The sequence below is a fragment of the Rhipicephalus sanguineus genome, chromosome 1 (assembly GCF_013339695.2).
Source record: "Rhipicephalus sanguineus isolate Rsan-2018 chromosome 1, BIME_Rsan_1.4, whole genome shotgun sequence".
In the NCBI taxonomy this organism is placed as follows: domain Eukaryota; kingdom Metazoa; phylum Arthropoda; class Arachnida; order Ixodida; family Ixodidae; genus Rhipicephalus; species Rhipicephalus sanguineus.
Window position 1 is genome coordinate 261,341,543 of NC_051176.1, and position 23,196 is coordinate 261,364,738.

Sequence of the window (23,196 nt, forward strand, 5' to 3'; positions counted from 1 at the left end):
TGATACACACATTATGATTCCAGCTAATGCCTCTGCGTAACTCTATTTGCAGAGAAGCCGGAATTTAGGAAGAAGCTACAAGATCAAGAAATTTCAGAAGAAGACGTGGCAGAATTTACAGTCGAAGTCGTTGGCCAACCCAAGCCAAATGTGAAATGGTCAGTGTATCTCTAAATGATCTTCTACAGTGGATAATAAATGTAAGGTAGTATAGTATTGCTCCTCGTGTATAATAATCGATGCAGGGCTAAGTGAGGTTGCCTATAATCAGAAACGAAGCCACTAAGAGAAGACAACCTTCATTCAAATTTGTACAACTGCGTTTTTTTAACGCAGATTGCGCGCGATTTGAGTCATCCTTCCATTCGTATTGTGAATACAAAAGTGTAGCTCATTTCCTCATTCTTAGTGCGCTATAGTCTTCTAATCGAGGTTTCTATGCCTTTTCTGCTGATGATGTACACCTTGTGCCTACTTTTCTTGGTATAAATTGAGCCGCTTGTTCGTTCAGTCAGCAAGTTTTGCTTATTATTGCGATAGCAATTATATGGACACTCTCAACTGGTTTTTGCCGTCGCCGTCATTTGCCGTATAAAGTCCAAATTGATAACATCACCCTGCGCGTCGTATGTTCTACCCCCGAGTACAACCTCGCGTGCGCTGGCGATGAACGCGGCTGAAGCAAAGATGACACGAGCCCGACATCTCCGTCGCAAGGAGGGCGCAAGCGGTAACATCACCCCGCGTGCGAGGCCTGCCGTCGATTGCTCCTCAAGCAGAGAGGAAACGCCCCGCCTGTCTTTCATAAGGAGCATGAAGGGACGCTAAGGGAGGGGGCGGGGTGGGGCTGCGTCGTTCTAAGGGCGCGCGCTATCTCGACAAGAGACGGCTCGTAAACTTGCTGTGCTCTCAACTCTTACTTCGCGTTTAGAGAACTGACAGCACGAAAACCGCTTCGATCTCTGGAGCGGCCGTATTCCCTTAAACCAGCGTTCTGTTGAGTTACGCGAGATCGGGTCCAAAAGAGTTAGCTGCTAGTCTTACTTCGTATAACATTAAAATTTGTCGCCATCGCATTCATTGCTTCACCCTCAAGCGAAACTGTGAATTTTTTTTTTTTTTTTTTTGTGATCCGTCTTGACCCAATACACTAATTTTTCATGCTTCAACCGGGTCATTCATTCTCTCCCCTTTGGAGGTGCTTCCTGATAGTTTGTGCAGTCATGGAAGCTACGCTAAGACTAAAGAATAGTAGCTTAGCGTCAGTTTCGTGCAGGCGAAACGAACAAGTTCGGCATTATCCGTAACGCATAAAGACTTAGCTATCAAACCCGGTATTTGCACTTTTGGGCTTCATACCGAAAAACCCCTGGATGGTCGCTAAAATCACACCGAATATTAAGTCAAGGATTTCGTTCTTCCGTAGGCTGCACGGAAAGCGTGAGATCAAGGAAAATGACGTCTACCAGATCACGTCAGACGGAGACACGTACACGCTCAAGGTGAAAAAGCCGAACAAGGAGCTTGCCGGAGAGTACACCTGTGAAGCCCAGAACACATGCGGCAAGGAATCCTGCGCTGCGAGTCTCACCATTCACAGTAAGCGGACAACAGGGGCACGTTGGGGCTTCGGATGTATTTTATGCCTAAACAGACATGGTGGCAAAGATTAATGCACCCATTTGCAGGATGTCAGGAATAGCAAGTAAAGCTTGTAAACTATAGCACCGCGAGATCGGGCTATAGGTGGCAGCACCGTCGGCGCGTTTGTGTGGATAGGCGGTCGGCGGCGCGTATACAAATGTACGCAACGGCGCTTCGCCGTAGGCGGTTTGAGTCGATTGTTGGCGAGTAAAGCGCGTTGACTGCAGCCTAATGGTGATGTATGCGCCATCCATTGCCCCATCAATGCACGCAACCGTCCTAACGTACCTATTAATTGTGAGAGAAGTGCAATCTGCCAATCAATGGGGTACTGGCCTTAAGTCACATTCGTGTTTTGCAGTGTGCTCGATGTTTTTTTTCTTTATTTTCACGTGTTTAAATTGCGTTTTGCCTATACCACAATATAAACTTGTTGTGCGACTGAGCCAATGAAGTATTTACTTCTCGCTCTAGCGGCTACAAAGAAAGAGAGCCTGTATTTCTGCGTAATTAGATGAAGTAGAACTTTGTGCACTCTGCTTTTCTGTTTGCATGAATACGCGTACTGCTGTAGAAATGCGTGGCTTCAGGTCTTTTTTACCGCTAACCATCCTCTGCAGACGCTAGTTCATGCTTTGCGGTATCACAAGGATTTCCAAATCGCCAACACATCACGAGATGGTGTCGCTAAAATTCTACATTCACACCTCGACATTTAGTACTTTTTTTTCGTTTAGGACGACGCCGAATGAATTATGTGACGTGCTTGAACGAGAAAGCGGTACCCACATTGAAATGATTTTGGCGAATGGACAGTACGATGGTTAGACCTAGCGCCATACCGACACGGGCATATACTCACTTATTAGAGTGCATACAAGTCTCGTAACGCGAAATGCTTATCTATATCGTGTAGCCATACGTACAAGCATTTGATACTGTGCTAGCAAAACGGAATAAGCTGTAATCTGAGGACGCGCATGACGTACGCACACATGCGAACACGGTGTGGCTAGCAGACAACGCAAGGAGCCATCCACACCGCGGGGTTTCGTCAGCTCGCCGCTAGGTGCCGACTCTGCCCGATCTCGCCGCCAATAGCACTGCGACGTATGCTACCCTTTCGGCATCTTTACAATTATGATATGCATTGTGACCACTGCAACACGCAGGGCGAAAGCGAATCGCCGAGCGAGAGAGAATTAATAGACACGTCAAAGCTCGAGGACACTGAATACGAGCGAAAAATTGCTGGGAAAATCTGCAAAAGCATGCATCTTCTTCATCCAGCTATCTGATTTCCGCGCAATTAGCATATTTTTTGCTGCCACCTTATTTGTGACTCGTAAAGGTATCACTTAACCTATGTGCACGGAATCAGCGCTTACATAGCAAACTGCCTATTTCACATCAGGTACGCGAATCATCGATAATACTGTTGTCCCCCATCAACCTGCTTGAGTATGTAAATTAATGGACGCATTTTTTTTCAGGCAAGCCAGAAATAATCGAAGGTCTAAAGGATATAGAAGGAGAAGTTGGTGACGCCGCTTTCTTCACAGTGAAGATTGCAGGATCTCCAACTCCAACAGTTGTCTGGTAGGCTAATCTTCATTTTCCACAAATGCTTTGTAAAGCAGCGCAAGCATACGCTGTACTTAGCGTATTGCTCATTCTTTTTTTAAAGAAACAGTTATGATACAACAAACTAGCATGTTTAATTGTGAAAACAAATGAAGACCCCCCACCCCCCACCCTCATGCACATGCCTTCATATTTCGTTGCTGCTCTGCGCGTTGCCCGATTGCGGCAAACTACTTCACTGTTTTTCTTCTAGGAAAAAAGATGATGAAGAAATTACCGTGGAGGCCACAATTAAGGAGATTCCTCAAGGAAAATCTTACAAGGTGGAGTTCGACGAACTAACGCTCCAGCTGGCTGGAAACTACGAATGTGTTGCTACCAACAAGTACGGCTCGGCGTCCTCCCGTGGAAAGTTGACCGTTCAAAGTAAGAGCGTCATTAGTGTTATCACTTACTCAACCGGTCCGCAATATCACTCACTTTCTTTCAATTTAACGAGCCTTCGCTTATAAAAATTGGACTGCCGAAATTCACAATTGATAAATGAACAAAATGTAGATTTAAGTTCCCTACAAAGCTCACGATAGAAAATTATTGTGCTTGCTATTGATGAGTTTAGCATTCCGTTAGAACTAAACCTCTCTTATTTTGACCGTCTTAACGGTTTTCGGCCGCCGTTCCCTAAAACTTGACAGCGATAAAAACCAATGGTAGGGTACCACCGCACAATGAGACAACAGCAAGATAAGGGTTCTCGCATTCGCGATAGCTAGCGTTTTGGGACGCCGTCTTTGATACGCTGCCTCTGTAGCCAAAGTCGCACATGCTGTTCTTAGTGACGATGCACTGCGACCAGAGGCGGTCACAGACGCTGCACGCGGTGTATAGGTGTGTGCAATAATGTGATCGAGACTGCCAGATTTTTGTACAGCTAGCACAATAAATAACTGCGCTTTACGTCGACCGGCTTGTATACAGCAGTAGAGTGGACGCTGCGGCTGTAGGTGGCGTCTATTTCCAGCATGTTCCCTTCTCTATTTGCCTCACCGCCTGCCGTATAGCTGTTATGTTTTATCGTAGAGGTTCCAATATGGCGTTGGGTGAGCTGCAACCTTTTATTGGCGCATAGCTACTTAGAAGGAGCGTTGGCATGGCAGAGAACGGCGGTGATTTGAACGAACAGTGCTAGATGTAATTGATTCGTGGGATTAACGCACAAGATCAACGCTGTGTCTATGACAGAAGTCAGAGCGAAAGACGAGAAAGCTTCGTTCATTTACAGGAACGAAGCTCCCTTTAAGTAACGTCCTGCAGAAAACAAGCTTTCATCGCATGAATTCACCTTTCCTGTCCTTTCTTTCAATTTTTCAGGCAAGCCGAAGTTTGAAAAGAAGCCCGAAAATCAGTGCGTTTATTCGGGAGAAGAGTGTGTGTTTGAAGCAAAAGTATCCGGCTATCCTACACCCACAGTCACCTGGTAATCACGTTTTCAATCAAACATCACTAAAACACTCAAAGATGTTCTTTTCCATTCGTTAAAGTCTTGATCCTCTGGTTTCATGCATACTTAAAGTAGTTGTTTACTTATGCACAAACCACTGCAGGTCTCGAGATGGTGAAACCATAGAAGAAAGCGAGAAGTTCACCATCACGTCTCACGACGGCACCCATCGTCTCGTTGTTAAGGACGCCAAGAAAGATGATGAGTGTTTCTACACGTGCACTGCAAAGAACAACCTTGGACGGGTATCGCAACAAGCGGAACTCACTATCAAACGTATGTGATATCCGGAGGTTCAGTCACATAGGAATGTCTTCATACAACGCATATGAACCACATAGAAATGCAAAGCGCATCATAACAGTTCAATGTGTAACGCTCCAAAGTGCAACGTAACGTAAATTCACAGATAGTGTTCCCACACAGACAACAACAAAAAAAAACAGAAAAATCGCGAAATACACTGCTTTATTTTTCCTCTGTTCATTCTTTTTGATCATCAATTATATGCTGACAGCAATTCGTAGAGGTATTTTCCCGTCCTCTGGTGAAATATAAGCCATTTCGACTGAAACTGGAGGCTGTCATTAGTTGAGACGGAGCAATATTAATGTGGCCTTTCCTTCTTTTTCTTTTAATTGTGATGTTCCCCGGGATCACAAGTACGAGACACACACACACGATGCAGTTGAGTCCTTTTTATCACGAATGCCAGCGTCTAAAAACATAGTAATTTCATTTCTTTGCGATGTCGTACTCTTGATGATCATGGGCCTTAGCACTTTGGCAAGTCATTACTGATGGCATATATTACGCCCTTTGCACGTAGTTCCGGACGATGCTGAGGCCCCGACGTTCATTCGGCGAATGGCGGACACCGTGGCGGTAATCGGAGACAAGGTTCGCTTCGAGGTCAGAGTAGCAGGAAAGCCAACGCCTAAGGTCACATGGCAAGTTACCAAATTCTTGCTTCCTGTTTCTCCCTCTCTCTCTCTCTCTCTCTCTCTCTCTGTCTTCGTAAAACCATAGAGCATCTATGCAAAAGAAAGGCAACGAAAAGTTCGCAATTGCATGAAACACAGGGGAACAAATTATATTAGTATTTCTTTTTCTTAGGTACAAAGATGGAGAAGAATTACTTGAAAGCAGGCGAGTAGAAATCAAACAGGATGGTGATACCCACACTATTACGTTGAAAGACCTAACGATGCGGGATGAAGCCAAATATTCGTGCAAGGCGGTTAACGAAAAGGGCGAGGCAACCGACAAGGCCCAGCTCACTGTGAAAGGTGAGTCGTATTATCTTTATTTCTTTATTTTTACTTCCTCGTTTTATAATAAAAAAGTAACTATCTGTTTTGTACCATAATGACGTCTAATCATTATGTGATTTTTTTTTGCTCCCAGAACCCGTTGCTCCAGCAATAAAGGGACTCAAAGACCAAGAAGCTAGCACAGGGTCCACCGTCAAGTTTCAGGCAACTATTACTGGAATTCCGGCACCAGACGTTGTTTGGTAAGCTCTATTCTGTAGCGTCTCCTTTCTATTCTATTCTATCCCCCCCCCCCCCAAACCACTTTCCCCAGCGGAGGGTAACCAGCCTGTCTAAGAACTGGCTAACCTCCCTGTCTCTTCCTCCTCCTCCTTTTCCTCCTGCCTGTCCAAACTTCCTTCATACTGTATATCACGTGAACTCGACCTAAAGCGTTGGTAAAGTATTTGATAGGTGCGCTGATATTGACTAACAATGACGTTTTAGTAAAGAGGGATTGTGTATATTTCTTCAACCAAAATGAAAATGCTTTATCACAGCTGTCCTAGAAAGAGTACGTCATACCGAGTGAAGTTACAAAGTGTTTCCGCGTTGTGTCAGGGCCAAATAGTCATTCTTTGAAGCACCTGCCTTGGAGCTGTTGGATAGCTTCGGTTATGGCCTTCCGTAGTGTTTTTTTTTTTTGTTCTTCGTTATCCGGTCGCACGAAGCCTAGCCACCGCTGTCGCTAAGATTGTCCACATAGCGGGACGGATGATAAGAATTGAATAGAATTGAACGGAAATGATCCCTATAATATACGGCCCGTGACACTGTCCGGAAGGGAATTGACTGGAAACCGCGAATGTGATGCGAAAGTTTTCCTGGATGTAGGAGATGCTTGTGGTGCTTATGTGGCAGTGTGCTTTTCAACATTGTGATGACAAAAGGGAACATAATAATCTACATAACACGGTAGTTCTAGTTCAGCATGACAAAATACGGGCGCATGAGGAATTCGGAAAGGGGGGGGGGGTATTCGCCATAAAATATCACCCTCCAAATACGTTTATGCTTTATTCTTCCCTGGTATTTCTGAGAGCATGTAATGGCAATCTTGGCATTTGATCTTAGACGCATAATGTTAAGCTATGCCATGCCTGCAGCTACTGTACAATAAAATATGTCACTATCGGAGATGCAGACTGTCAATGTGTCTTGGTTATTTTAGGAAGAAGGACGGCAAAGAGCTCTCGCCATCGCGCAGAATCACGATTTCCTCGGACGTGGAAAGCGAGTCGTACAGCCTTGTCATTCAAGATGTCGACGATGATTTTGGCCAGTACACTTGCAAAGCATCGAACAGTGCGGGAGAGACTGAAGCCGATGCTATGCTGACACTTAAAGGTGCGTGTAGACACCACTTCTTACATCAGCCTCACTCATTTGGCTGTTCATTACTCGAAACATGGTGTGCTTTATGAGCATGTTATCATACAGCCATTTTTACACGAAATCTGCGAGTGAGTTCTCCCGAACGTGATTAGAAAGTTCAACAAAAACATTATATGAAAGCATGTATCACATTGTGCTTATTTACGTATGACCAACGCATACATTTCGGTTCATTGCCTCTCTCGTTCTAGTATGGCTGCCACATTACTGTGCATGAATGGTCACATAAATGCTGTCACATTATTTTCAATGAGCGACACTAGCGCAAATCTGGAACATGGCTGCTACTTTACGCTTAATGCAATGTTTCCAACGTTGCAGTAATGCTAATGCTGCATTGTGGGTAACTATTCACCGTAGTGTTGACTTTACCCAGGCGAGCCACCGGTGTTCATCAAGGAGCTTGAAGACGTCCAGGTTATTATCAACGAGGAGGCAGTATTCCACGCGAGAATTAAAGGAAACCCAACACCATCAGCAACCTGGTAAGCATCGCCGAAAATACGCATACAGTTTGGGATACGATATCAGTGCTCCTAAATTTTGCTTAGAACAATAGACAACGCAGGGACGACAAGGAGACAATGCGACGAGTATATCAAAACCGTTATGTGACCTACGACACAACAGGCTGTACTATGGCGTCACAGAAAGTGCACTATGACGTCAAAGAAACCAATTTTATGGTCTGCTGCACGTTTTTCGCCCATTTGGTTGTCGAAAATGAGGCCTGGCGAGATATATTGCTGCGATGAGCAAACAAAGTAATGTGTATTGCTATTGAAAAATTGGACCTCCTAGAAAGAAACCAGATCCTTGCGACTCAGTAACTTGGGAGGTTTCGGGCACATGGTTGGGCACATGCTTGACGCTTCAAAGTAGGCATCTCTCAGGGTTGAATTAGTAAGCAAAAATTACTCATGTAAGCATATGTTATCTATTCTAAGCAAAACCCTTACCTTTAGTTTTAGTGAACGGCTAGCAGCTTCAGTTCTGCACCCGTGCTTGTCGCACTCGTACAGAGCTGTGGTTCCTTTCCTCTTTGATTCTTGTCAATCACCGATGCTATTTCTCTTGGCTGAGACGTTTGGTTTGTACTTCACAGGCTACTGAACGGAACCATATTGAACGAGTCAGAAGAGACTATAATTACTCAGCAAGGAGATTCGTACACCCTGAAGATAAAGTGCGTAACATCTCACGAGATCGGCGAGGTGGTGTGCAAAGCCAAGAATACTGCTGGACAAGCTTTATCAAAGGCTAACCTCACGTTGAAAGGTACTTGTATTGACCTTATGGTTCATGTTCTACTTAATCTGGCCTGTCACGCATGTAGGCTGCGAGCTTTTCATTGTTTCTCCGACGACGCAGAGGCACCAAGAAGGTAATTTGTTCAGACCACTAATAACAAAATCTTCTTTTGCTTTTCTAGAAAGTGCTCCTACCGTTGCAAAGAGCTTGCCGTCTAAGGTCCGAGTGGAAGATGGAGAACCACTTAAATTGGAGGCCAAAGTTCCGGGACATCCCGAACCGGAAGTGCAATGGTAAGTGCTTCGAGTTCGTAGCGAAGCCCCAGGTACCATAAAGCATGCACTTAGGAAAGCTTGGCTGTATAACATGCCCCGAAAAACTCAGCTGACTCAACAGGAAAGTGAAATACTAGACAAAGCAGTGTCACAGCGCTGGCTGTAACAAACCCCACAAATTGAAAAGGAATATAAACAAAGCAGGAATTATTCCCAACAGAGCTACAAATCGTCTGCAAGGTTAACTATATCAAGCTATTCTGTTTGTCTAGTGTGATAAGTGCGTTAGCACGTCATCTATGTGTTTTCTTGGAAAATGAATGTTACACATGGTTCAAAAGGGGGCTACGAGTCCACTTTTATATTTTGTTAGTTTATTATTTACTTCAAGGCATTGTTGGTAGCGTTAGTGTGTATGTCGTTCTTCACCTTTCATTATCGTGTCCCCTCTGTTCTAAAATTCTCTTCATGGATCAATTTAGCGATCATATATTTCAACCACGTAACCAAACCATCTCAGTTGCCCTTCTAAAACTTCGTTACTGCATTCGTGATCGTCATTCTTAAGGAAATGCAAAAGTAAGAAATGTTTCTTTGCTTCGCCATGAGTTTATCTCATCCCTTAATTTCAAGCCCGCAGTAGTCTAAATATTGGGGTTACCCGAATCATTTCTTATACTTATGCTTTAGATTCTCGTGTCCTCCTTTTGTGCGAATGCACAGTTAAAATTTCATTGCAACACACAAAAAAAAAGATGCCTACGGCTGCATTGTAGCTGCAAGAATGTGTGGCTGGGATTTACGACACATTTTTTAACGCTGGAGTCTACATTTAAGTGACAACTAGCTTCACTGCGCAATTACAGCGTCCACACAGATAAAGCACTTCAGTCACAGCATGAAACCCATGAACACGTATGAATTGTTGTACCAGGACTTGCGACATTTCCTTACTCATGCCAACTTTCTTTAAGGTGTTCTTTTTTCGTATTTCTTTAACGTTCCCGAAGAACTTACACGTTCTTGTTATCACGCCAGGTTGAAAGATGGCGAGCCAGTCGTCCCCACAGATCACATAAAGCTGACACAAGAGCCAGATGGCACCGTGGCCCTAGAAGTCGATGAAGTCAGCCCTGCTGACGCCGGTCATTATACCGTCGTGGCAAATAACGACAAAGGAAAAGCAGCCTCTGAATCCGACGTGGAAAGTAAGTAAAATCAGTCTTAAGAGCTACATCCTTAAAATTTAACATCCCGTCTCTACTCATTTCTGCTATGTACGCACGTTTACCAGTTTTCACGCGTACTGATTTCGCCCCGTGTGGCGTATTTCCTGCAGCCAAGCCGAAAGGTGACGACAGCGTGAAGTCTCCTGCTTTCTCGGAGGGTCTCAAGGACGCCACGCTGACTGAAGGTGCACCTGGCCATTTGGAGGCGAAGCTTGCCAAAGGCAGCGCCCCTTCGGATGTACAGTGGTAAGCTTTCTCATCAAGTTCTGTTCTACTCGTCGTAAGTTTAACTGAACGGTCATTTTGCGAGGATTGGAAGCAACACGCTCGCTGTCGCGTACTGCCAACCAATACAGCACCCTATCTGAACTGTTTATTTGGGTGTTTTATACCTTCAGCTTGCGACTTAACTTTTCATAATCGCAGGTTGAAAGACGGCGAGCCGGTCAAGCCATCCGATCACATTAAGATGGTGGAGAAACCTGACGGGACCATTGCTCTGGACATTGACAAAGTCACACCAAGCGACGCTGGTCATTACAGTGTGCAGGCTGAAAACGACGAGGGCAAAGCTGCAAGCGATGCCGATGTCAAAAGTGTGTTTCGCTTCTCTTCTATATCTTTTATACCTAAGATAATATTGCACTGAACCATTAGTTACCCGCGAATGTTTCTGGTGCAGCCAAGCCATCAGACTTGGAAGGAAAGCCAGTATTCGAAGAGGGTCTCAAGCCAACCACTCTCACAGAAGGGGAGCCCGGACGACTGGAAGCGAAGATGCCTGCCGCGGCCGCAGCCCCTGTAGAATGGTAAAGGATACAGTTTGCTCATAACGTTTAGCTGCTAGGGAAAAAATGCGAAGGTCCTAGCGAAAACTTCCATGCTGCATTAAAGTAGCAACGATGTGGTACCAACGTTACATGCTGAGGAGAGCTAGTATACACAAAGAACTCTTTAGCGTATAAAACGCATCCCGCAGCCGCATTTTTATACATGTTTAATTAATGTACTGATACGCTGGTCACGTAGCTGTAACGTATTCTGATTTAAAGCAAATACATTTTGATATTTATTTTTATTTATTTTTTATTTTTATTTTCAAATACTGCCAATCCCTCAAAGGGATTATTACAGGGGTGGGAGTTAATTCATACATGAATGTACAGAAGTAATGCGAACAGCAAATTATGCGCTCTGTAAGAAATAGACATTTACACGTATAAACAAAAACAAAAATGCACACTCTAAATTTACACACAGTAAGCAATTACATCAAGCATACCACAGCAATAACAATAAAACAACAATAATAAACAGAGTGACATGTGTCCGCGTCAAACAGCTTCATCCACGAGTTCAGAGAATAATTCAAGCGTAGGCTGAGTAACAATAAATTCATCTAAGGCATTCCAGTCTCTTACAGCTCGTGGAAAAAAAGAGAAGCGAAACACATTGTTAGTAGGACGAAATTCTTCTAACGTGAATCTGTGTTTGTGTCGCGTTTTTCTCGCAGAGCTATATGTAACAAATGACCTGGGGTTGATCTTAAAACTATTTTGTAACAACAAATACAGGAATTTCAATCTGTGCACTTTCGCTCGGTTAAACAAAGTAGCGAGGCCAGCCAGCCGAAGAAGTTCTGTTGGGGAATCACTACGCCTGTAACGATTGAAAATAAAGCGGACAGCTTTCCTTTGTACCCGCTCAAGCGCAGCGATGTTGTGTTTAGTATGCGGAAACCACGCAATACTGGCGTATTCCAATGTCGGCCGGATGAGACTGGTGTAGGCAAGAAAACGTGTTTCAAAGGTAGATCCGGCAAGCGATCGTTTGAGGAAGAACAATTTATTCATTGCTTTTTTAGAAATTTGCTGCACATGCGCATTCCAGCTTAGGTCACTGCTTACCGTTACACCCAGATATTTGTACTGTGAAACGTTTCGTAGTGGGGTACCGTTGATACTGTAAGGAAAGGTAAGTGTTGATTTCTTGTTTGTAATGTTCATGTAGACCGTCTTTTCTGCATTTAACACCATTTGCCAGTCTGAACACCACTGAGCCACTTCGTACAAAGAATTGCTAAGTTTTAACATATAAGTTATAACATATAATGTTATTGCTGAAATTACTGCGCTTCTTGTCTAAACAGGACAAAAGATGGTGAGCCAGTGAAGCCAACAGACCACGTGAAGTTGGTAGAAGAACCCGACGGAACTGTGGCCTTGGAACTGGACGAAGTCATACCCGATGATGCTGGTCATTACGCGGTTAAAGCTACAAACGACAAAGGCTCAACGTCATCTGAGGCGGATGTCAAAAGTGAGTTAAAACATGCAAAACGACGATATTAGCAAAGGCTAATATAAAACAAAACGAATCATAAAATCACACTTAGCGGGGATTGAATGCCAATACGCAAGAATCGGTTAGCGTAACGCTGGCGGCTCTGTACATGGCATTCTAATGATGTGTTCAGACTAGCGCGCTATCCCAGAGAATATGACGTCATACAATATTGCCATGTACAAGCTGACAAGCTTGCCTACTAGCAGCCGTAATTTTTGCATTTTTTTGGTACCGGAATACGGTTGCCACGACCGGCAATCGAACCAGAGCCAGCAATTTCGTGCTCAACAACAAGCCACCACGGTGGCCGCTATAAGCTTTAAGGTTTTTTAAGACGACAAGCGAGTGCGTGGCAGTTGTTTCTGCATGGCACAATAACGACTTGCCGTGGCCAAAATTGAAAGCAAACGAAGAGAGAGGGACAAGAAAAGGAAAGGCAGGGAGGTTAACCATGTTTTAACAGATTTGCTACCCTACACGGAGGAGTTGTGCATATAATTATTTTATCGGCGACACCATTTTCATACCAAGAGAGATATACAAGGAAAAGGCAGAGATGTGAACAAGACGCGCGCCCGTCTTGCTGCCCTACATTGGCGCAAGGGAATAGGGGATACAAAGTAGGAGAGGAGAGAAAACGAAGGGCGTCGCTTCATCCTATAGTGCATATTGACACCACAGTTAGTCACTTAGATCTACAGAGGTCGGGTGCTGAGCTTGAGGTAGGTATTCTATGCAGGGCGCTGGGCGTCGTATGGGGAATGCATCCGAGGTCTACGAAGGTATACGTGAGCACTTCGTGGCGGACAGTTCATTTAACAGTGCGCCTGTTTTTAAGTCATTTATAGCCAACAGTCTAATTAAAGCTGGTAGGTCAGGAAGACAGCCGATTTGCGGAAGCGTTCCTATACATAACTTGCAACTAAGTCACACCGCGGAACTCTGGGATACGATCTCGGCATGCGCCGCCATCACCGAGCAGATAGACGACACCGAGTTAAGCTGTGCGGCTCTTCCCGTCAACGCCGTACGTCGCAATGGCGATTTGTGCGATATCTGATTGCCGCACGAGAACATGTGTAAATCAGACAAAAAAAGGACCAGGCGCGGGGACGTACTATTTGCCAAAGGTGACCACAAACCCCTGCGACCGCACGAAATAGCTGTGCGAGAAGCGGAGCACATGGCTTATGCGCGCATAAACATGAAGGACCTTAAGACATTGAACGACGTACGTGTGTGCGGGCGTCACTTCATAACAGGCAAGTTATGTTTCCAAATTTCGTGCGAAGTTGTTTCACCCATTACGTGCGACACCATGGACTCGGACACTGCAGACACGGAGGATCCGAGTTCTCCAGTAAACACTGCTTCGCTGCAGGCTGCATAATGTCCTGGACGATCCTGGACGATTGCTTGCCTATATATGCACGCGCACATACAAACGCACGCACGAACATACATAAAGTATGGTTGACCCCCCCCCCCCCCCCCCCCCGAAAAAAATTTCTGGCTACGCCCCTGGTGACAGCGAAGTTTTGCCGGATTCATTCTTGGGGGCCCAATGAGGAGACTAGGGGACAATGAACACGAGCATCTAGCAGAACAGTAAAGCTTTCTATCCTTGCTTTCAATTTTTGCTGCAGTGGCAGCAGGTCGTTACTGGTACGGAAAGGGGCTTTTTTCCACGTGGCCGCATGTTTCCACTCTTAAAGCGCATGATAGAATGTGGTGCAGAAAAACTGAAAGGCATAATAACGGAGATCTGTATTGCTGATTCGTACAGCGATAACTCTGATGATATGGTGCGCTGGCAACTGCAACCTGTGACACTTAAGAGAACTTCGTTATTTACTGCTTTACAGCGGAACCGAAGAGCGCAGAGCCGAAGAAACCACGCTTCGAAAAGGAACTGCAGCCTGCTGCGTTGCCTGAAGGCAAACCGGCTCGGCTCGAGGCCAAAGTGGCACCCGACGCCGTGCCACTGAAGGTTGAATGGTAAGCACACGACAAACTTTAATCGAACATTAAAGCATCATGCGGTGCATTGATTGCAACTTCCTCTAAAAAAACAAAGTGACATATATGTATTTGGTGACCAACGCATCTTTATTGTAATTGCTTCACTACACTCTCCTCCTTTTGTCTATCAATTTTCAGGCTTAAGGATGGAAAACCGGTCAAATTAGATGACCGCGTACGAGCAGAGCAAAAACCGGATGGCACCTTGGCGCTCACTATTGACAATGTCAAGCCACAAGACGCGGGTCATTACGCTGTTGTCGCTTCAAACGACGCCGGGAAGACGCCATCGGAAGCGGACGTTGACAGTAATGAATGTTCTTTGCCTACTCACTTATTTGAAAACAACCAGCGTTATTTAATACTCACCCAGCGATTGTAGTATAACACTTAAGCTACCCATTTTTTGCCTTCGAATGCAAGGTTATGAATCTTGTGTCGTGGCAAACGAAATAAAGGTTTTGATCAGCGGCATTCAGCTCGTAACAAACGAGCTAGTCGCGACAACCAGGTCTTGCCCAGAATATAACCACGCTGAGCTTCAGCAGCACAGCAGTTATGTATTGCCGCTATCTGAACCGATATTATGGAGTCAAGGAAATACCCCAGATAAGGCTGCAGCTAGATTTTGTTAATACAAACGTTTTACGTCTAGTTTTTGTTTACAGATGGTCTCGATTTACCACGCCCACAGTAACTAAGCGTAAAGCTTTTGTTCGTGGTGACAGCGAAATCGTTACAAATTTCGCAAACAGCGCATCAATTTAAGGGACACTTGTGTGTTTACGTTCTCTTATTTACATTGTTCAACTATCTCCTACCTTGTTTGCGAAATAGTAGCACTCACTAAATTTGTTTTAAATATTCCATTAGCTGTTGCTACATGTTTCCAGTGCTCAACATTTCGAGATCTATTTTAACACACATACAATGCGTGCAACGAGGAGCACATTCCGGAAATTACTTAAGCTACATGTCCTTTTTTTCAATGCTACTCAGCCGTGCCGCCGAAGGCAGCGAAAGATCGAAAGCCTGTCTTTGAGAAAGGTCTTGAACCTACCGAGCTGGTCGAAGGAAAGCCAGGAAAGCTGGAAGCAAAACTGGCTCCCGGAGACAAGCCGCTAGATATCCAATGGTAAGTTCTTGAGACCTATTGACGTCTTCATTAATCATGCTGCTGTTTACAGGCAAGCTCAGTCTTCTCTCTGTTGTAAAAGGAAGGAGGATAACATTTTCGAGGGGCCCGTTTCTTTGTTAAGACACAACCAAATGAATCCAAAACACACGATAAGACCAGGGAAAGCACGGGGTACATTAATCGTCATCTTTAACTGTAGTGTGGTAATTATTACGTTAACTGAAGAGAAATAAAGTGGATGAAAAATCAGCCTTTCTGTTGATGGGATCAGAACCCACAACCTTCGAATGATGCATCCGATGCTCTACCAATTGAGCTACGACGGAAAGCGCTTCCCCGTCCACATCGTTGGGTATCCAATGGTGACCAACGAATCTTGGTGACCAACCACGCATCCAATGGTGACCAACGACCAAACCTGCCAGGCTTGAGGCAAAGCTTGCTCCGGGCAGCAATCCCACAATCCCTAGGAGTGTTAGCGTAATCCGAAGGCTGTGGGTTCAGATCCCACCGACGGAAAGGGTGCTTTTTCATCCACTTCATTTAACTTCAATTTACGTAACAATTACTGCACCACAGTTAAAGACGACAATTAATGTCCCCTATGCTTTCCCTTGCCTACTTCTCTTTGCTACAATTAGACTTGTGATCAGACACAGTTTGCTAACGATTCCGCAGTCTTTTCCTCCTTTTTTTTTCATAAAATACCAAATTAATCACTGCTTGCTCATGTTCCTGCGGAGATGATCACGATGTATTCGTTTTTATTTCGGTGCCTGTAAAGCACAATTAGACTTTCGCTTGACGATTTCGCTATTTTCACTTTGCCATTTCGCTAATGACAGGCTCAAGGATGGCAGGCCCATACGGCCGAGTGACAGGGTGAGGCCTGAACAAAAGCCCGACGGAACCGTCCGCCTTCACATCGATGACGTGAAGCCTGAAGACGCTGGCCGATATTCCGTGGTTGCCAAGAACCCCGACGGGGAGACTTCTTCGGAAGCAGATGTAACAAGTAAGCAGAACAGTCGTTTTCGCGCTAGTGTGCTTACTGAGAGAAATTTAATATTTCGTTTTGCTTTATATTCCTCTGAGTGGCTGTTATTATCTCTACCGCCTCACAGTTGTGTAAATGGTACGCTTTGGCGGAATATGTTTCTCCTTGCGCAGCAAAGCCAGAAAAGCCCGGCGCCAAACAGCAGAAGCCCGCCTTTGAGAAGGAGCTCAAACCTACAACTCTGACTGAAGGAAAACCTGCCAGGCTTGAGGCAAAGCTTGCTCCGGGCAGCAATCCCACAAGTGTTAAGTGGTACGTGACATCTTACGTAACAATTTATACTGGTGAGACAAATTGAGGTCATCGATGTTTATAAACGTCCTCTCTGCAAATGAACTCATTACGACAAGATCAGATAAAGTAAAACTGATAAATATCGCATAAAGAAAACACATTTTATACGATGCCCAGTTGCAGAGCATATATCAGAGACCGATACGATCGAAAGAGCACGCTACAGTAAAAGAAAACGGGAAATTGGGGGTCCCGTAAGCTTCGCCTTTAAGAGTTGAGCGCGATAGCGATATCCGCACTCATGCACGCACGCACACACGCACACGCGCGCGCGCACGCACATGCACACACTAATGCCTTCCCAATCGCTAGCCTGCCTTTGCTTCTCGGTGGAGGCCTAAACTGTGCCGCAAGGAAAGCCAAAGTGCAAACGCCCTCCGGCTCCCATCTTTAGTTGCATCTACCTCGAATTTTCTCACACGGCCAACGCTGCTTTTTCGCACACAACCAAACACGACGCCGCTGACACCAGAATTTCTGCGAAACGAGCTAACGCTATTGCGTTAAAAAGCATGACTTGCAATGATTAGTTCTTTAAAAATGACTAATAGGCATATACAATGTATAGTGAATACACTACAGGAACGAATTTGAAAGGATGTACGCTAACAATAGAGAACACAATAAACATAAGAGACGACGACTAAAAATTGATCATTGAAATAACCATTGGTGAGGGATTGATCATATTGCTATCACCTCAAAAGGTAGATGACATGCACCTGCAGAAAGAATGAACTTAAAATGTTATGTGACTGCCATCAAGAAAAACTACGTGTTGTTTATAACGAGTCAGAAAGAATGCGTGCCTTACACGTCAAAGCGCACAACATATTTTTTGAACTGTGGTATATGCTTTAAAAAAGACCGATTATAAGTTTTACCTTAAAGTGCATCATTCATTTACTTTTACTTTTGTCAGTATTCTGAAGTGTGTTAAAAGTAATGGTGATTGAACATCCCGCTAGATGATGGAGCATGCAACTGCGTAATTACATGCAGTCTTTGGTAAACGAATTGTAGTACAACGTTACAATCACTGCCTGTGCATTCGGGGCTATTGGGCGCAAATACCTCATTTTTTAACTGCTGAAAGAGTTTGTACAAGAGCGCTCATTTTTCACTGCCTACGTCAGGCTCAAAGACGGCAAGCCCATCCGCCCAAGCAGCCGGGTGAAGCCGGAGGAGAAGCCTGACGGCACATTGGCCCTTGTGATAGATGATGTCCGACCGGAAGACGCCGGAAATTATTCCGTGGTCGCTGAAAACGACGCCGGAAAAGCGGAATCCGAGGCTGATGTCAAGAGTGAGTATGATCTTAGTTTTCCTGGTATTTTTTCCCTGATGGCAGCGTCCTCTATGCAAAAAGCTTTTGCATTGGTTCACTGCGATTTCAAGCCTTTTTTAACAATTCGCAGAGGAACCGATGTCAAATATTTCTCCGTTGTGACTGTCTGTGTGTATGCGGTGAACACTGATGTGTGTGCGCGTATTACTTGTTCCCTCTTTCCTTCTCGCTATCTCTATTCTTTTTTCTCCCCTTCCCCCTCCCCCCTTGTAGGGTAGCAAACCGGGTACAACCTGGTTAACCTCCCTGCCTTTCCTTCGCTTTTATCTCTCTCTCTCAACACGATAACACTTACTCACGCGTCCATAAGGCGTGGTTCTCGTTATAACTGATGTCAACTCAATATATGAAAGCGCCCATGTGAGAAAGTGCTGGAAATCATTGATAATCACGTCACGTGCACCTCCCTTACAACTGATCGCGCCCTAATACTGAAGCAAAACATGCAGGGACTCAATCGACAAATAAATCCGGAAAAGCATAAACACGAGCGCCAATGCATGTTGTACAAGTCCAATTATTGATAACTGACTAACATTAGCCCCTAAAATGGCATTATGGTTCAATAAGACGAATTATTTCTCTAATTTTTTTCGCACTTTTCTCTCTGACACACTCATCGCCATTTCCTACACACTTTGCAATATATCTACGCGCCCTTTAAGTCACGACGTCGTGTTTCTTATTCCCTACCAGCTGAGCCAGAAAAATACCGCAAGCAACGGAAACCAGCCTTTGAAAAGGAGCTTGAGCCGGCGACCCTTCCGGAAGGAAAGCCTGCTAGGCTCGAAGCCAAACTGGAGCCTGACAGCAATCCAACTAGCATAAAATGGTAAGCGTACGATTTCGAGGCATTCTGTCATGGCACTCACACTAAAATGTGTGAACCAACACGTTACATGCTTTTCCGTATCAGAGTAATGTACCCAGTCTATCTCGGTAAACGCGCACGCCACGTGTTCACAGCTTCGCTCACTTGTGAGGCCGTCTGGAAACAACATGATAAAGCCCCGAACCAGCGGCCTACAGTAGATGACGCCAACGCGACTTCTAAACGCACCACTCTGGCGCGCTACAGAAAAGTGTTCAGGGTGAAGCGATAAAGCCGTAGAATAGAAATTGATAGAGGGTACAGAGCAGTGCCATCCGTACCCCCTGCGAAACAATAGGATGAATATACGCCGGAATGTATAAGGAGCGTAAACGTAGCAAAACTATGACACCATGGCGAAGCCTAGGATGAGCAATACAACAATATAAACCATTATTTTAAGACATTTATTCCGAGAACGGTTTAGTATACGTAGAAATATCATACTATGCATTTGCCTGCAAGGTAACGAATTAAAAACAACCGAATGGACTTAAATAATTGTCCCCGGAGAAAAGAAAAAAAAAACATGGCTGATCCCTCTGTCATAGGAATCGGTATAACACGAAAGTGAAACGTGTCTTCACAGACGTAGTTTAGCGTTTATTGCGCATTCTTTCGCCCCAAAGGCGAAGGAATGAATGCGACAGCAACAAATTGTAATGTCACGCGAAGAACGGCAAGCAGCTCGAAACTGCAACGCGCTGCTCAAGCAGAAAGGACGCACGCAACGAACATACACAGGATGACAGCGAACTGCCATATTTGTAACTTAATTCTGCGTGAGCACCGCACTTCTTTCGCAAAAGCGGCCGCTGCAGTGAGCCAAGTGACCTTCGTGCTCTCAACGCGAGACGTAACAAACCACCGCGATCACGAGATAAGCGCACGCACAAGCGACCACGCCCTGTATACGCGGGCGCTCGTCGCAACGGCGACGACCTTTCAAGCGCGATCTTCGAGCCCTTCGCGCCATCTCGCTAGTGATAACAAAAACACGCCGTAACACAGATCTCTGAGTACAGCCACCGGCAAATGTTGGACATAAATAGCTCGCCGTTAGCATTGCGTAGCGCGTGCCATCCGTGGCCGAATCGTTTCGCGCTGCGCGCTGCGGAGCGAGGGATCGTAAGTTCGATTCCCGGTGACGGAACATTTTCTTCTGGTTTTTTTCTTTGCCCACTGTTAGTCCTTATATTTTACAACGTCATATCCGTGACGGAAATACATCAGTGGAGCCGTGGTGGACCCCGGCATAAAACACTTTCGTGTTAAAAAAAAGTACATCTAACGAGAACAGTGTCGCGTGCAACTATAAGCTAACCGCATCACATGCGACGTAATTACTGTACCTGTGCAAATAAGATGCACACGTTAAAGCATATTTCGGAATAAATCTCAAGTTCATAGCACAAATGTCGCTTATCTTCGTTCTTCTGTTCATCACGTTCTTAGTCATATTATTAACCAAATGTGCGGTTTGCAAAATATGTCACTCCCGACATACAAAACTATAGTTAGCTTGGGTTGTCCTAGAGATAACAAACAATATGTTTTATGAAATAGTTGTGGGAGGCCTCCTAGATCCTTTCTTACACAAACACAAAATATTAATTTTGAGAAGTATTAACCCGTTCTGCTTGATTGGTTTACAGGGCGTAAAAACGCAAGATAAGGCTAGACGTCGCTTTCCAGTGTGTTCTTTTTTTTTTACATTTTTGCGTTTATGACTTCAACGCCAAGCGACTGAAACCACTACTTGGACTCTGTAACAGCGCTCTGAATGCCAGTTCACTTCTTGTCAATATTTCACTTCTCCAGAAAGCAGCTATCTCCGTGCTTATCCGTTATAGCTACTCCATTGCTCTAGCACAGTCGAACCCGCATATACTGAACATGCTGAAAAACGGGAATTCATTCGATATATCGTATAGTTCGATATCAAACTACTAAATGGCCCCTAAACCACCTCCGATAAGTTTTTAACGTTTCAAGTAAACGCGTGCATCGAGTTCAGAATGCCGACACAATCAACATTACCAAACGCGGCAGCGCTGCTAGCCGCGGGCGCCCCACAAATTCCAAGGAAAAAATCCCTCCTCTTCTCCGTGCCTTTCGGCATTCTTCATCCCCTCAACTTTCGCCGTGACGTAAACTCCTCACCTACAACACCTGTTTGTCCGCTCGCAGGTACGCGAGCTTGCTTCTTTTACCCTCGCACGGTGAGGAGGAACACTCGGTCAGGAGGAGAGACGAGCCGACGAGCGAAGTAAAGAGAAACGAGAGAGGGCGTCTTTTGTATCATCGAACGCGAGCAAATCTCTTATAACGGCACCGTTTCGAAAAATTCTTGCGGCTGCGTGTTCGTTTTAGAGTCGTGCACAACTATAACACAACAACTAAATTTCGACCTCTGTGTGGTTTAGGGGCCCTTTAAATTTGTTACCGTATTTTCGATACGAATTTCGGTGTGCAAGTTGGCTTCGCGGCACTGCTTAACAATAATTCAACGAAGGCGACCTACAGCAATACGCGGGGATTCCTTTTTTTTTACTTTTTTTATTTTTTCGCCGTTTGTAGTTGGCGATGCGGGACGTTATATGCAGGCAAGGGTTGTAGGCGAGAAAATACGGTATCGATGTAAACAGCGACTCAAACCATTCATACGCAGCTGTGCGTGCTCGTCGGGCGCCGGAAGCCTCTATTCAGCCTTGGCCATAATGTCGGCGTTGTTTTTCGATATCACAGTTAACGTGCTTCTTGGGATGCTTCGTGCAGCCGCGACACTCCTTTTCTCTATGTTCGACTGTGTGGATTGTCCCCAGCTTTGCGAACAGCCAGGTTCTTCCGTTTTACGGCAATCATTGCGTTAACAAAGAGAGCTCAGAGAACGGCGACCCCGTACGACTGCCGCGACAAGGAATCATAGGAGAAAGCACGCGATGGCAAGCGATAGTTTCTACTCGCGCTGCGCGGCGCCCTCCTAATGCATGCGAGAAAGTCCCCTTCCGTAAGATAAAGCCAACTTCTTGGGGCGTGTCGCACTGCCCCATGCTCGATATATGAGGTGTTCCGGCTATTTTTGTGCGATGCAACCGTCACTTCTCCTATACATTAACGCTAAAACATTATCCTTTTCGAAAATAGTTCGATGTAAAGGATAATTCGATGTACCCGAGTTCGATGCAGTCGGGTTTGGCTGTATCTTCTCTAAAAGTGTGAATGTCTCTCTTCAACTTCATTTTTTTACAGCGAAGCTGTATACCTCTCGTTGTTCTGAAAATATCGTGGCGTCAGCACAAAACTCCTATAGAGCGTATGTTCCACAGAAATTGGGCAAATCCCACTACTCACCACAGACGCTCGCGTGCTCCTCAGCTAGCAGATGCGCGCGCTCCTTGCGTTTTCACCTCGGACGCTGGGGAAGGCATTCGGAGAGGTGGACAGTCGAGCCGACGAACGCAACGTAGCGAAGGAAAGAGCCAAACGGGCAAACACGTGTAACTCCGCTAGCAATCGCTGTAGACTCGTGCACGACTGCAACGCCGCAACTAAATTTCGACCTCTGGGTAGCTTAGGGGCCCTTTAAAAATTGAAGGCAAACAGCCTATTTTTCTTTGCCATCAGGCATACAGCATAGAGCTCAGTATTCGTTTCAATAAAGAAAACCACGAAACAAGCATAAAAACCGCATGATGAATGATAAGGCGCCTGTAAACAATGGGAACACCCTCCCACGCGTTCCCGGTAAAGATTAGGTTGCAGCTGGTTTGCACTTCACACGAGGGCTTCGAATGACGTCAAACGGCCCTTCCTCCTCCTCGCGTGTGTTTCCCGCTTTCATATATAAAAGGGAGACCCGTATAGCAACTCATTCAGTTCACTCTAAGACTGCCATGGGTAGACCACGGAAATTAAAGACACCAGA

General features: G+C 45.2%; 1 protein-coding gene across 7 annotated transcripts in view; it reads left to right on the plus strand.

Moving 5' to 3' along the window:
• Nucleotides 1-23,196, plus strand: part of LOC119378843 (obscurin) — a 177,822-nt gene that overhangs the window by 107,947 nt on the left and 46,679 nt on the right. For 6 of the 7 annotated variants that reach the window (XM_037647871.2, XM_037647874.2, XM_037647875.2 and 3 more), the window contains 25 exons: nt 53-158; nt 1,427-1,599; nt 3,138-3,243; nt 3,482-3,654; nt 4,600-4,705; nt 4,833-5,005; nt 5,559-5,679; nt 5,846-6,018; nt 6,137-6,245; nt 7,214-7,389; nt 7,814-7,922; nt 8,543-8,715; nt 8,870-8,981; nt 10,002-10,171; nt 10,303-10,438; nt 10,619-10,788; nt 10,875-11,001; nt 12,342-12,511; nt 14,404-14,536; nt 14,699-14,868; nt 15,560-15,695; nt 16,544-16,713; nt 16,869-17,007; nt 18,186-18,355; nt 19,094-19,229. In XM_037647871.2, the coding sequence (XP_037503799.1) occupies nt 53-158; nt 1,427-1,599; nt 3,138-3,243; nt 3,482-3,654; nt 4,600-4,705; nt 4,833-5,005; nt 5,559-5,679; nt 5,846-6,018; nt 6,137-6,245; nt 7,214-7,389; nt 7,814-7,922; nt 8,543-8,715; nt 8,870-8,981; nt 10,002-10,171; nt 10,303-10,438; nt 10,619-10,788; nt 10,875-11,001; nt 12,342-12,511; nt 14,404-14,536; nt 14,699-14,868; nt 15,560-15,695; nt 16,544-16,713; nt 16,869-17,007; nt 18,186-18,355; nt 19,094-19,229 (3,637 nt within the window). The remainder of the gene's footprint in view (nt 1-52; nt 159-1,426; nt 1,600-3,137; nt 3,244-3,481; nt 3,655-4,599; nt 4,706-4,832; nt 5,006-5,558; nt 5,680-5,845; nt 6,019-6,136; nt 6,246-7,213; nt 7,390-7,813; nt 7,923-8,542; nt 8,716-8,869; nt 8,982-10,001; nt 10,172-10,302; nt 10,439-10,618; nt 10,789-10,874; nt 11,002-12,341; nt 12,512-14,403; nt 14,537-14,698; nt 14,869-15,559; nt 15,696-16,543; nt 16,714-16,868; nt 17,008-18,185; nt 18,356-19,093; nt 19,230-23,196) is intronic. The other variant, XM_049411572.1, reaches the window with a different exon arrangement.